Source organism: Anopheles funestus, chromosome 2RL (genome assembly GCF_943734845.2).
Source record: "Anopheles funestus chromosome 2RL, idAnoFuneDA-416_04, whole genome shotgun sequence".
NCBI classification, from domain to species: Eukaryota; Metazoa; Arthropoda; class Insecta; order Diptera; family Culicidae; genus Anopheles; species Anopheles funestus.
This window is the reverse complement of record NC_064598.1, coordinates 98,366,382-98,379,603: the sequence shown is the minus strand read 5'-3', so window position 1 is coordinate 98,379,603 and position 13,222 is coordinate 98,366,382. Positions and strand designations below refer to the sequence as shown.

The 13,222-nt window shown below is 42.6% G+C and overlaps 2 protein-coding genes across 3 annotated transcripts in view; both read right to left on the bottom strand.

Moving 5' to 3' along the window:
• The window catches only part of LOC125763523 (ankyrin repeat domain-containing protein 29), a 356,565-nt gene that overhangs the window by 285,563 nt on the left and 57,780 nt on the right, over window positions 1-13,222 (bottom strand). The gene's annotated exons all lie outside the window — the stretch shown is intronic.
• The window catches only part of LOC125763499 (rhomboid-related protein 2), a 13,738-nt gene extending 516 nt beyond the window's left edge, over window positions 1-13,222 (bottom strand). Inside the window, exons 1-5 of one of the 2 annotated variants that reach the window (XM_049426756.1) lie at window positions 13,047-13,222; window positions 5,050-6,348; window positions 399-470; window positions 248-319; window positions 5-181 (exon numbers count right to left, since the gene is read on the bottom strand). In XM_049426756.1, coding sequence (XP_049282713.1) covers window positions 5-181; window positions 248-319; window positions 399-470; window positions 5,050-5,574 — 846 coding nt within the window. In that variant the 5' untranslated portion in view covers window positions 5,575-6,348; window positions 13,047-13,222. Of the gene's footprint in view, window positions 1-4; window positions 182-247; window positions 320-398; window positions 471-5,049; window positions 6,349-8,819; window positions 9,245-13,046 lie in introns of those variants that run through there. The other variant, XM_049426755.1, reaches the window with a different exon arrangement.

Genomic DNA, 13,222 nt, shown 5'->3' with positions numbered 1-13,222 from the left:
TTACCATGATGATATGTGGTATGTGGCTCATGAGCAAGCAATATACTCCGGCGGAAGCACCTACCATCAGGGTAGGCTCAAACACAGAAGCACCTAAAGCACCGGCGACCGTACCGGAGAAGTAGACAAACAGCACCTTACCATGTCCCTGTTCCGTTTCCAGTGGAAATGCTACAAGAATCTGGGGAAATAATAATATGGTCAAATGAAATTGCAATGATAACCAAAATATCTCCGGCATACTAACCTGTATGATGATATTAAGCACAAGGTGAACATTTCCAGCATGTAAGAAAGTGTACGTTACGAAGCGCCAAATCTGTTAAAGGAAGGTTTTAATATTTAATCACTAATCAACGTCAAGATGATGGGAATGCTGGCACAGAAAGCACGCTTACCTCGTATTGCTTCACGGGTGAGAATATAAGTTTCTGGTTGATAGCATCACTTCTGTAAGTAAATATGGCGATCTGGGGAAGATATGTTGTGGAAAACATAACATGAGTTTTAGTGATTTCGCGTAAACTCCAACGCCTTTCATATAGGTGATTATTTTCCAAACAAAACAAACCCCATTACAGTGATTCTATTTTTATCGAGTGTGGTATGAATTTACATTCAGCTCGATTAAAACAACCCAGGCTGTCAGCAATGTGCCAAGCAGATCAATGACGAAAAGCCGTTAATTTCATCGACGTGATGTAGTATAAAAATATGAGCAGAATTTAAATCGCGCGGTGTGGCCATGGTGGAGGCGAATTGTGAGCGCATAAATCTTGAAGATGTTTCAAAGGACCCCCAGCAACCTTTAGCCGAGTTCGCGCCGGCTTTAGGATTGTGAAGTTGGTGTAGTTTGATTTACGTTTACGACCCTCCAGCACGTCAGTACGCTCGTAAAGGAGGGCGGAACCGTGGAGAAAGGCACCACGCACACCCGAAACCATCGACCTTTCGTATTAAATTTCTAGTAAAATCACCATACGCACCCACCGTGACGGATTGGCGAAGAAGCCGGAAGGGCCATTTGTTAGAACCATGATTTTACGAGCATTTTATTTTTTTAAGTTTTCCTCACACTATTTTCCCATATGCCGTAACCTGATCGGTGGAGGTGCGTAGAAGCTCAGTGATTAGGCATAACTTCCCATCTAAGCAAAAATACTTTGATACGGTGTTTGGTCAACACGATTCGGGCCAATGGTTTTTTTTTGGTTTTTGTTCCGTCTGTAAATTGAGACCTTTTTTCGCGGATTGACTCGGATATTGGGTGAGCATGGAGGCACTTTCCATGGGATAGTTTATACTAATTATGTGTCGAACTTCCAATACCGTTTGACTTGGGGGTGGTGTCCCATAGGTACAGTCACGGCACACTCTAAGCTAACCTAAATCAGTTACAAAGAGATTGAGTACTGTAGGGCATGGAATTCGAATTAGGTAGTTCTGTATTCCACAACCACACCTCTTGTTCTTGCTGGTGCATTGTCATATGGACGTTGGTTGCATTTCCAAGAACGAAACAGACGACATCGTAACATAGAAATCAGAGCAAGGCGCAATGATGGCGCAGTTTGGTGGCTTTCCTTGTTGTTCTTGCTGAAGCCATACACCCATCCATCGATACGTCAGGGTTACATGTTGAAGAACAAAGAGACTCTAGCTGTTCTACTGACACAATAGTTTACGGCCCCATCGCAACTGTTGTGTCCACAGTGTCCAAAATCCCCTTTTATAATCTCTAAGCGATTTGATGCGATTGGCACAGGTTTTGTGAGGTCACGGAAGGCTTTGCAAAACCATTTGATGGTACAGCGCAACTATTTGACCATTCACTGTCCCAGTCATTGTTGGGGGCGCTAGCACGGGCTGGAAGTTGTCACCGTACGAATCAATCCGTGGTTGACGGCATGCAACGTGCTACCGTAAACAATCGATAGAGTTGTTCCCGATTTGCTACACCCGTGACCCAGTGGCAGTGGCAGTTACGAGGCGTTGGGTAAATATTGGATTTTCGTTTGCCGTTTCGTTACACCGGTTGTTGCCGGTGCGCCTTTGTTTACATTCCGCTGCAACATGTGTTGTCGTGGTCAAAACGTCTATGAGGAGGAGGTAGGAAAGAGGTAGAGAGCAAGAGGATTGCAACTGCACACGCTGCACCCGTGTAAAATTGTAACTACCAAACGTTGCGATCGCTATGAAAAGGTACATTTGTTCACAGCTGGTAGTTGGAATTTGCTTCTCCTTCGCTAAAGCATACCATATGAACAGATTGAACGATTTTGTGTTGCGCCTTTTAGTAAGTTAGTTACGAGGCCGTTCCCTTACAAGGATGTAGTTTCAGTCCAGCAAAGGGACACTGCACGTGACAATCTCGCGGACATCATGTCATCAATCAAGTGTGAATGGTTGGAAGCTCTCAACAGGGTTTGCCATACTTTGACCAAAAATGGAACGAAATACCTGAAGAGGAATGGATACAAGGAGTGGGCAGAGGAGTCGATCGATCGCTCAATGCGGAGATTATGCTGCAAATGGATGCAAAAACCTTAAGTCTGCATTTTATTGCAATTTTATTCAATCATTGTCTTGGCACAGCGTCACCGGCCTATAATTATGTTTTGTTGGGGTGACATCGAAGTCTTTTTCTGTGTCAGAGATTGGCAAGTTTTGGTTTTTGTATAGTTTAGGCCTGTGGGAGCTTTATTGTACGTCTATTGTTTCCTAACTTTGAAAGTTCCTAAAATTATTCTACCGAGTACAAGGACAATTGTTGATTGAATATCTTGAGAATTGGAATATGTTTAACAATTCTAACTGAACTAAGAAAACAAAGTTAACTAAGTTGCAGAGCCCTGCTTTAGTCGATAAGATATTGAAGGGAAATCGACATTGATGAAGTTAGGGCAGTGTCAATACGCGGGAAGCACACGTGCTAGGGGATGTGTCCATGACTTGAATTTCGTGCTTTGGAAGGGGACATTGTACATCACAGCTGTAGTCTGTAGATGATAGCAATGGGGAAACGAATTGATTGAAACCGTCCTTTGAAAAGAGGCATTAAGAAAAGATGTTATCCGTAAGAAATTCTGCCCTCAAGATGGTGAACTCTGGGGTTTTTTTTCTTTGCATTATGATAGTAAAGACAAGCTTATTTTTTCTTTAGATTAAGATTCTTCTCGATAGCATACGAAAATATTTACTTTATCATGTTTGCGAAATAATGCGCAACGAAACAACATATTATAGGAAAATATTTGTAAAGCACTTTTTTGTGTGTTTGTCTTGTATGGATATGCACCATATGCGTCAGAATGGTTAGAATTCCCAACTAATCTTCGAGCACAGTTTTGTGATGAGTAAGAGAGTTCTCATTTATAACAAAAATCACCTCCCAACAAAGGTGATTGTTCCCTTGGCACCGGCGAAGGGTGACGTAGACCAAGTGTAATACATTCTGCTTGACTAAACACAATGCAGTATAGTGCATTCAGCCCCAGTGTGCAAGCGTAACAAATTAAATAAATTAATGACACTGCTTTGAATGGTGCCGGTTCCGCTGAGAACGTAAATCTCAGCGTTAATGATGGAAGGGAAGCTGACCTCGGCTGCAGATAACACTCGATGCCACTCGAAGGGCAAGGTCCAATGGTATCGTTCGATTTGGATTATGTCACAGAATCAAGTTCGGTAAATGGTAAGAAAATAGTTGCTAATTGAGGCTTAGTTGCTGTCTAACGATGCGAACTTGGTGCGAGGGGGGTTCTGTTTGTGGAGCAGCTCATGTTACATCGATGACTCTCGTCCAAAAACAAAAAAGAAAGAAACCCTAATCAGTTCCCTAACACTATAATGACTCATTTATCTTGGCTTGTTAACGTATCCTACACAATTTATCAGACTTTTTCGCCTGTCTTGGTGCCTGTAAGTCTCGGCTTAAGGAGAAGGGTTCCCGTCGAAAAACACGTAAACAGCATCCCGGTACTGCGTCAATGGCCACACCCTGACTGCCACGATACGCCTGCCAATCTTTTTCCCTTTTTGCAGTGAAATTTTCACATCGATTTTTTCTCCAGCTTGTGGAAATATTCCTCCAGCTCTCTTTTTTCCCTGAAACCAAACCAAATGAAGCGCGGAATGCGTGTCCTTCTCTTGGGACACGTTCCTTGGTTTTTGTAGGTTAATGTTCTTTTCCTTCCCATTTGCAGGCGTTTTTTTTTCTCGGGGTGTGTTACTTCATACGCAACACAGCCGTTTGGAGAAAGTGAAACCATTTGACCGGGACAGTCAGCGACAAGTGGTACGGTGAGCCCACTGAACCGTGGAGGTAAAGATTCAGGATCAAGCAAAGCCCGGTACAAGAAAAATCGATAGAGCTCTAAGGGGGATGGTTCGCTAGTACATATGTGCGAAATGTGATAAGAATGGACCGGCTACTGTATGTGTGGTGCTTGTTTGTGTGTTTGGCGGGCAAGACAATTGTAGGTTGATTGATTGGGCTTACTCGGAAGTTTGTTCGGAAGTAAGAAAGCTAACAAGCAAGGGTTGGACTGATGGATTTCGCTTAAGAAAGAATACACCCTGATGATAGTCTTGTTAACAGGAATAAAAAACCTGCTAATGTAACGGAGAAAGAGAGTTGTTTTTCAGGATTAGAGATTAATTTTGCATTCTTTTAGACAACTTGAAGAGATATCTATGTAATTCGTATATTTTACTGTTTTCTTTCCAATTTCCAAAAACTTTCCATTCTGAATGCTTCATCAGTTTATCATCTGTATTCCATCTTATCAAACGATGTTTTTTGTACCCAACCCAATGTTTAAATCTTATCTTGAAATACGACACGATTTATGATTCATGCCCATCATCGCCGTAACCTTCTGCTTCGCGAAATAGGCACTATCGGGTTTTGACTCCCGCTAATAAACCAATTTAACACTCAAGGAGAAACCCCTTTTTGCGACGACCCTAGCCCCCAAATGGCCTCAGGGCACAATAACATCAATGTGTCTGTCAAAAATTGGTTTCCAAATCAAAGCTTAAACTTACCTGCAGGGCACTGACAATCAGCAGACTCCACGGTACGGTCCAAGGACAGCACTGACACAACTGGATCAGCTTCGCGGTCCTGCTTTCCGGTTGTTTCCGCTTCCGGCGGTTTACCTTTTGCAGCTTATCGACTAGTTTGGCATCGCTGTGAGAATTCTCGTTACTGGTACTGCTATCCGCGCTTGTTCCCGTTCCGGTGGAACCGACCGAACCGGACGGGGTCACCTCGCCTGTTCTATCACACCGCTTTCCACCGTCCCGTTCCAGATCGATGGAGAAAATGCGCGGTTTTTTCTTTTCGCGAACGCGCGTCTCCGTACACAACTGTTCGCATTCGAGGCTGGACGTTTCGCTCCCGTCCGAACCGCTACCGGTGGTAAGGAATGGTTCCCGTTCCGATTCCGGCTGACGGTGCCTGTCATTTTCGATCCAGGCTCGCTGACACGTACCGGCGATGGTGTTGGTTGTGGTTTTCCCCCGATGAACTGGAACAACCTTCGCAGGAGGTTTTCGTGTGTCCGTCATGTTTTTTTTTGCTTTGTTTTGAGTTTTCTTTGGATATAGAGAGGGAAGTCTACTTATTGCTTTTCGCAGTCACATTGGCACTGGTTTGCTTTTTAGCAAGGCTTTGTTTACAGTAGCTCACTTGGACAGTTTATGGCATCGTCGTAGTCGTCTAGGAGCCTACATCCATTAGCCTACTTTGTTCATTTAACTCGTGGCAGGTGATTATCCTCTATCGATAAGGTACAGGACAAAATATCATTTAGCGGATAAGAGTCCCAGCTGATTTTGTTAAGGTACTCAGGTATGCTCAGTGTCTTGATCTTTTTGCAAGTTGTTTGAAAACTTTGGAGTAAATGCAACTCTTTGTTGTAAAATCTAACGAGGATCATACATGCCTTCTTTCCAAGATAGCATACTATCTAGAAAGGAAGACTGTTCAGTTCCGGGGAAGATTTAACGGTTTTGATTACATTTCCTCTCGGCATGCTCGAGGTCGTCCAGTAACCCCTTACGACTTCTGCGAATATGCGACAATTCGAGTTACAACTTCGTTTACTGCTTCATCATGTCTGGGTGGTCAACAGATGGGTCAGCTCGCTAGGACAAATCGTATGCTTTACTGCCTACAGGTTCCAATCGACACGCGATAACCTCCAAGCAATTGTCAGAGTTTGCGGAGAAGAAATCATAAGGCGCTTTGTTGAATCACATTGCTGATCGTTCCGTCCCAGCTGCGTGACATTGGCGGCACACTTTTGTTTGATTTTTTGTTTTGCTTTCACGTTGTCAATTCTGAAAATTGATAAGAAAGTAAAAGAGCATGGTTGATTTGAACGTACTTTAGCTCAGCTGGTACATATTATTTATGTACGTGACGAATTTGACAAGAGCGGCATGTTTTTTTTTCCAAAGAATATTCTACAAACATCTTTTTACGTAGCAAACACTCTCGAAATAATCTCTTTTCCAGTTCCTAATTTGTCTGGCGTAAAATAATTAATGAAAACTATCCCCTAGGGTTTTTTTTATGTTTAAAACAAACTCCGCCTAATGTTTATACAAGCTACACTAATGACACAAACCAGTTCCCAGTGTTCCCGTGTTTGCTGACATTCACGGGTTGCCTTCCCAACTATCGCTTTTGGGTTTGCTGCATTCAATTATAATAACATTCTCACCGTACGCACGCACGCACGCACACATGGCACTAGAATATTTGGATCATCGGTTAAGAAGATAATCAATTACGGTCAACTGCTTCGTGTCGATAGAGTCGGAACAGATGTGTCCCAACGGTAGCAAAAGGCCATCTCAGGGGCGGATGGCGACTAAATTGAATGTTTACCGACACCTTTGGGAGGTGGCTAATGGGTCTCCGGGACCCGCGCGTTATTGTCATCTTCTCCAATATTTAGAATGGAGCGAAAGGAGAAAAAAATTGCTTCCCATCTTCGACATCTGATCGCTCATCCAGAGATCCGGTGCATTCTACCCGTGTCGTCGATCACGATCACTTCCATTCTACAGTAGCCAATTCCTTCCAAGTGAGGGGGGATTATTTATAGAACTTTCATTAGTGTGCTTAAACGCGACAGACATTTCGAGTCTTGGAGGTCATTAAACGGAACATCTCTAGTTGGAGTGCCGTTGCTACTCAATGACGTTTCGACCGATCGTCATCATGCGCCGAGGGCCCGCTGAGTCGATTGACAGATGATCTACATTTCTGCGGTTTTTTTGGTGTGGTATATCTTTGAGAAGCTTTGAGGAGCAGGAGAGAAAAAAAAAACAAAACAAACCACCCGGAATATTTCATAATGCAAGCGGACTAGCTAACAAACTGTCGCCATAGTTTGTTGCGGTTTGGCAGCTCTAAATGGAGGTCGCAAACGCACCTGTCTATTGGGATGAATTTATTTTCAATCTGGTACGATCTCCCTCTCCCCAGGATGATGTAAACGGTTTGCCGAGTGAAACCTTACAGCTCACTAATAGCGTGTCGCATATGACGAGATGTTAAAACGATTTCAGTCATAAAGCAAAAAAAAAAGATTTGTTTAAGGACATTTCGTGCCCTGGGCACCAAAAATTTGTCAATCACGGTATATGCGTAGCGTATTTTGTTTTCGGCTAAACCACAAATGAAACCACCAATTGCATATGATTCCGTGGTACCGCACGAACATGAAATTGGTTTGTGGCAAACGGCTACACGGACATTATTTCTGCAAAACTGATCATTAGCTTAACTTTGTGGCCAACAAGTTGACGAATGCTTCTGCCCCCGTGGAGACGTGGAAATCATTGTTGCACGGTGTTATTTTAAAGCGGGGTTTTAAAAACGCTTCCATGTGTCGAAATGGTGTGACGGATCGCGATAATTGTTAGCATTCGGACATAGTAATTTGTCATTGGGAAGACAATCGACCATATTCGCAAGGTTACAGGAAGCATAGCGTGCGAAACATGTGTCAATCGATTTGATTTAAATCGGTATTGATGAAACACGCCAAAAATCTCCTCAATGTCATTAAAGTTGCAGGCGTTGGTTCCAAGTCAATGAATGGGGAAATTCCAAAATTGCACTTGCCTGCAGACTTTTTTTTTAAATAACTCAAATAACACTCGGTTATCAAGATGGAGGTCGATAATGGAAGTTAGAGAGATTATCTCTACACAAAGTGTTTGTGTTTTGTGTCAGCGTTATCATTATCAGTTAATTTCAAAGGAATAGATTAAACGCAGAAATAGTACACCAAAACGAGGGGAATAGAGGGCTCTAACTCTTCAAAACAGAAACAATGGCGTTTAAAAGTACTTTTCCAATACCTACATGGAATCTAATCAAAAGTTCTACAAGAAATAAAGTAGAAAAAAAATCGATTTTACGTGCGGGACCTGTTTTGTTTGTTTACGAAACTGCAGTCCAATAAAACGGCCAAAGTCTCATTACAGCAATCTAAACAATTGACGATTGCCAATGTGAAGTGAGGAAAACGATAGTGATCGATGGGAAAGATTCGCATATCGGGAGGGATCTATTTTGGGCCTATTTACCTACTATTAGAAAAGATCGTTGTAAATGTTCAATCGAAATGTTTGATTTGATTTATTAATGTTTTGAAGCAGCACTTGAATCGGTTCCGATATACCGTTTTACCGATGTTGTGCAAGATGCTTGGGATTGTTTAAAATACGATTTAGGAAAGGACAAGTTTCTGTTTAGCACAATTCACTAAACAGCAGATCACGCTCCATCTCACCTTAGATTCAATGTTGCATTTCCAATCGAACGTTGCGTTGTATCGATCTGGCCTGTTTACTTTTCCCCACTCTCGATACACGGCCAAAAACGCACAACAGGGCACAAAAAAACAGAACAGAAAAACAAAACGAAACGAAACAACAAAAAATCACTTCCACTTGAAATCACCTTTTTCGTGTGTAAATTTTTTCGCAGCTAGGCTTTCGCGCCGTTTTTCACTATCACGACCAGACGAGCGCGATGCATGCGTCACTGGGAAGTCGAACACGATTACAGCACTAAACACGGGCACTGCACGCACGCGGTCCACGCGGTTTGGTGTGTCCGCGAGCAACAAACATTTTCCAAGCGGCACTCTAATGCTGCTGATTATCGCTCGTCCATGCTAGAACAGCGACCGGAATAGACTGACGGCCATGCCGCGCGGTAGTCTAGCAAGCGGGTCGATGCGATGTCGACTAAGAGCTCGCACCCGCCACCGTCCATTCCCGAGGAGTTTTACGCTGCGCTGCCGCTTGCTGTTTCCGGCAAATCAGTGCTCGATCGTATTGATCAAATAGCAGGGGTTTTCGTTTGTGATTGCTTAGGACTCTGTTGTTGTTTTACGTATCGAAAATGGATAATCATAATTATGTTTCACTGAAGCTAACGAAAACGATAATTAAGTATTTACATGAATTTTTTCCATGATTTATTTCTCCCTATCGAGTAACTGTAAAACGCCTGAATGGATGCAATAGCTATGATATGCGATAAGAGAAGCATTAGACCACGCCACCCCTAAAATATCTTTTTTTTCTATTTATTTTAAATTACGAAGCTTATTTACTACAGGTAGAAGCCTTCCCCATATATAAAAAAGATGAAAGCTGTGAACAGATGCATTGAACAACCCTGCAAAAGTAAATGTTTGTTGCAAGATATGAATTAAGAATTCATCTTTGTCGTATGACATATTTTTATTAGGTTTTATCTTCGAGTGTGTGAAATTCCCAATGCTTAGTATAATAGAAATCTTATCTGTTCTTAGTTTTTTTAAGTCATGACATTATTTTTTAATCTTTATTAACTTCAAACCGCATATAGTACATTTTTTCAGTATATGCTGAAACAACATACTCGAAAAAATTGCTTTGACAGCTGTTCTGAAACATACAATTAAAAGGTACGCACCACACGACATAACAAACATTTGTCACACTATGTAACACCCGCGGCTTGGTCACAAATATGGCAACCTTTCGTTTGGTTTGTGAAGCCGGTTTTCCCACGAGCGTGTTCATCAGTGTTTCCGCGTACGCAGCGAAATGGGTGGATGCATTTTTAGAAGAATCATTCGCCTTACTGTGTGCAGTTTGGTACCGGTTCCCGATTCTAAAATCCCGCACGCACCACAACCAAAACGGTTCTTTCGTTTTGGGTTAAAAATATATACGCTTGAATTCTTCGGACGACGACACACAGGCAGAAGGGTGCAATTAACCGTGGACCGTGGGTTCTTGCATGCCAAAACCCTTCCTGTGGGTAACACCGTTTTCGGAGGGGAGCAAGTGCCGAAGTTGGCGATTGCACTGTTATTTAGCATGAAACTCTCGGAGCCAACGTTGTCCACCGGGAAGCGATTTCCCGTACTGTTTGGTGACACTTGTTTCGACTCAGAACTTGTGCTGCAACTCCCCCCGGGGAGGAGTTCTGGGAGCTAGAATCAGACGAACCGGAAATGTGACGTGGGCGATCATCGTGGGAGATTACGAGAGTGTTTTGACTTAATGGGGTTTCGGATAGCATCGTTACGGATGGACTGTGGCGTTTTGCATTCCGAGATTGTGAAAGTGTTGAATGAGCGGTTCTATATAAAGTGCAGCTGTCTTGGCTATTAAGCGAGTTTTGGACATGGTTTAGGTAATATTAAGTTTCTTAGGGATGGATTTCTTTGAAGGAACTCACTCTTATACGGAATAGCAATAGACATCACACATATTCTATGCCATGAGGATGAGTAATATACGATTAATTACTACTATGAACCATCGAGTTGAATTCCCCAACACAATGGATTGAACAGATCTCATTCGGTTAATCTATCGAACAGACAACGAGCTCCAGTTGGTTTTAATTCCACAATGTCGAATAAATTTCTACTACGATCAATGTCAACGACAGCACTGGATTAAGCAAATCTCGACCGATGTAATGCGAACGAGCTGGCTACTGATTTATTGCTTTCTGTTTCTGATCGTGCCGGACTTCTCCCAACATTCCGTTTCTATTACACTTCGGCAGGAAGTAAGCACCTTCGTTTGTTGAACCCCCATTTTTGGAAGTGTGCTGGCAACGCGTACGATGCTCCGATGTTTATATTTGGCAGTTTTTTCGGTAATTAATTGCACGCCACCTTCAAGCAGACGGAGACTGCCGAGCGCCAACACGCTTGACTCAGCTGGTGATGAAATGTGGAACCGTCCGTAGCGAATACTAGTTGGTAGTCACCGTACGTAGTCACTTTGACAACCGATTAAGTATTCCATTCCAAACGTACCCTCTGCATACGGCTGTCTGTGTGTGTGATCGCAGGTGATCGTAATGTTCTCCCAAGATGGAAACAGAAAAACTGAAAGAGTACTAAAGCACGTTCTCTTGTGATTGCTTTAGGCGCCGCCAACTCCACAAGCGGGAGTGTTAAACGGATATTCCGTGGTTTAGTATCCCGGTCAAAACGGAAGTGTATGGGACGTCAAATTCGTGAATTTATTGTTGTTATCGTTGTTATGTTTGCTTTACAATAGCGCCGAAGATGTGCTTGGTGGAATTGACATTGTCTCACCGATCAGTCTGATCGAACGCCATTCGATGAGGGTAGGCTATAATTAACGATTCGTGACACGATTCCTGGGTTGTCTATGCATATTGTAAGGGTTCGTTTCTGTGTCGCCAGTGAAACAAAAATGCGTCATCTGTATGATGCGTGATTAACCAGTAAATGGCGGCATTGTATACCAGCTATACTTTGTCATTTTTGAATTGTTTAATGGCTTCCTATCCCTATCGTACTAGAACGCTTCAATAGAGCGTGCCGTACAGCTCACATCCCAAGGGATCGTATTGTTGTTCTTCTTCTGGAAGCACCACAGTAAACCTCATGAGGAAGTAAACCTCATCAGGAAGCTAAACCAAAACATCATAACTAAATCAATAAAATATTATGATCTCTTCATTCATTGCAATCGCCCTTCCGTTCGCCCTTCCGCCTAATGAGTTGGTGTGATGCAACAGAAGGCCAAACAACACAGTGAGAAAATGGGACAAAATAAATGGTTTTTGGTTTCATAAATCTTAACACAACCTGCACGTGACTTCGGGGAGCTGGGACTTGTCAACTCGTCCGTCCGACCGTTCCTACATCTTCGGGCACGGTACTGTGCACTTGATGGTCACTGTGTCTTTTTCCTCCATTTTGACCGGGATTTGGGATTATGGTAAAAGATTTTTTTCCCCTCCAAGAGAAGAGTGGCACGTGCCGCGACATTATGACGACACTGCGGTTGAACCGCGGCGACTGTGGGTCTCGCACGGTACGGTGCATTTCCTACTTGTAGAGATGAAAGCGAAAATATGTTCCTGATGCTAATGTATCTGTAAGTTTTTTTTTGAATTCTTGGAGATGTCTAAGAAAACTTGTCTTTCGTTGATTGATAGATTGTTGGTGGTAATCTGCATTGTAACAACGTCAACGTCGCTTCACTTATGGCAATGAATCAAGTGGACATGACTTGAACGTTAGATGCATTCTAGATTAATCGTTAAAAAAGATTCTTCAGTAAACATATTTTACAGTTCGGTAGGAATTTACTTAATAAAAAAACTCCGCCATGTTTAGTATGTTTTCATACCTGCAATCATTTATGGAGGTTCTTGGTGAATTCCCAACGCATTGAAACAGTCAAAAATAAATGTTGGACGTAGGAGTAGCGAACACAAACAAACAAGCTCGAAAACTCTCACAGACAATAAAGAAAACCTCCATTGAACATGCCTCTGGAATGATATACCCAAAGCAACCTTCATCATCGCACCGGTCGAAAGGTCTAATTTTAGAACACTTGTTTGTCCATTAAGAAAAACTTTCCCTTTCGCTGCAATAAACGGAAGCAAAATACAACTTTCCGCATTCTTGCTTGATGAGCGTGTTGAACGGAAGAAGAGTTGTTTATAGAATGATGCTTACCCGGGAAATGTGTTGCTTGTAATCACCTGTTTGGATGCAGTGAGTTTCTTTTTAATCCTATTTATTTGGTTAAGATACGGTCTGTATCTACTCCAGTTGACCACTGAACACTTTTGCACAAATCCATTCTTGCAGCGAACTTCACGCAATCACTGATAACGAGCTAGTCGGGAAGA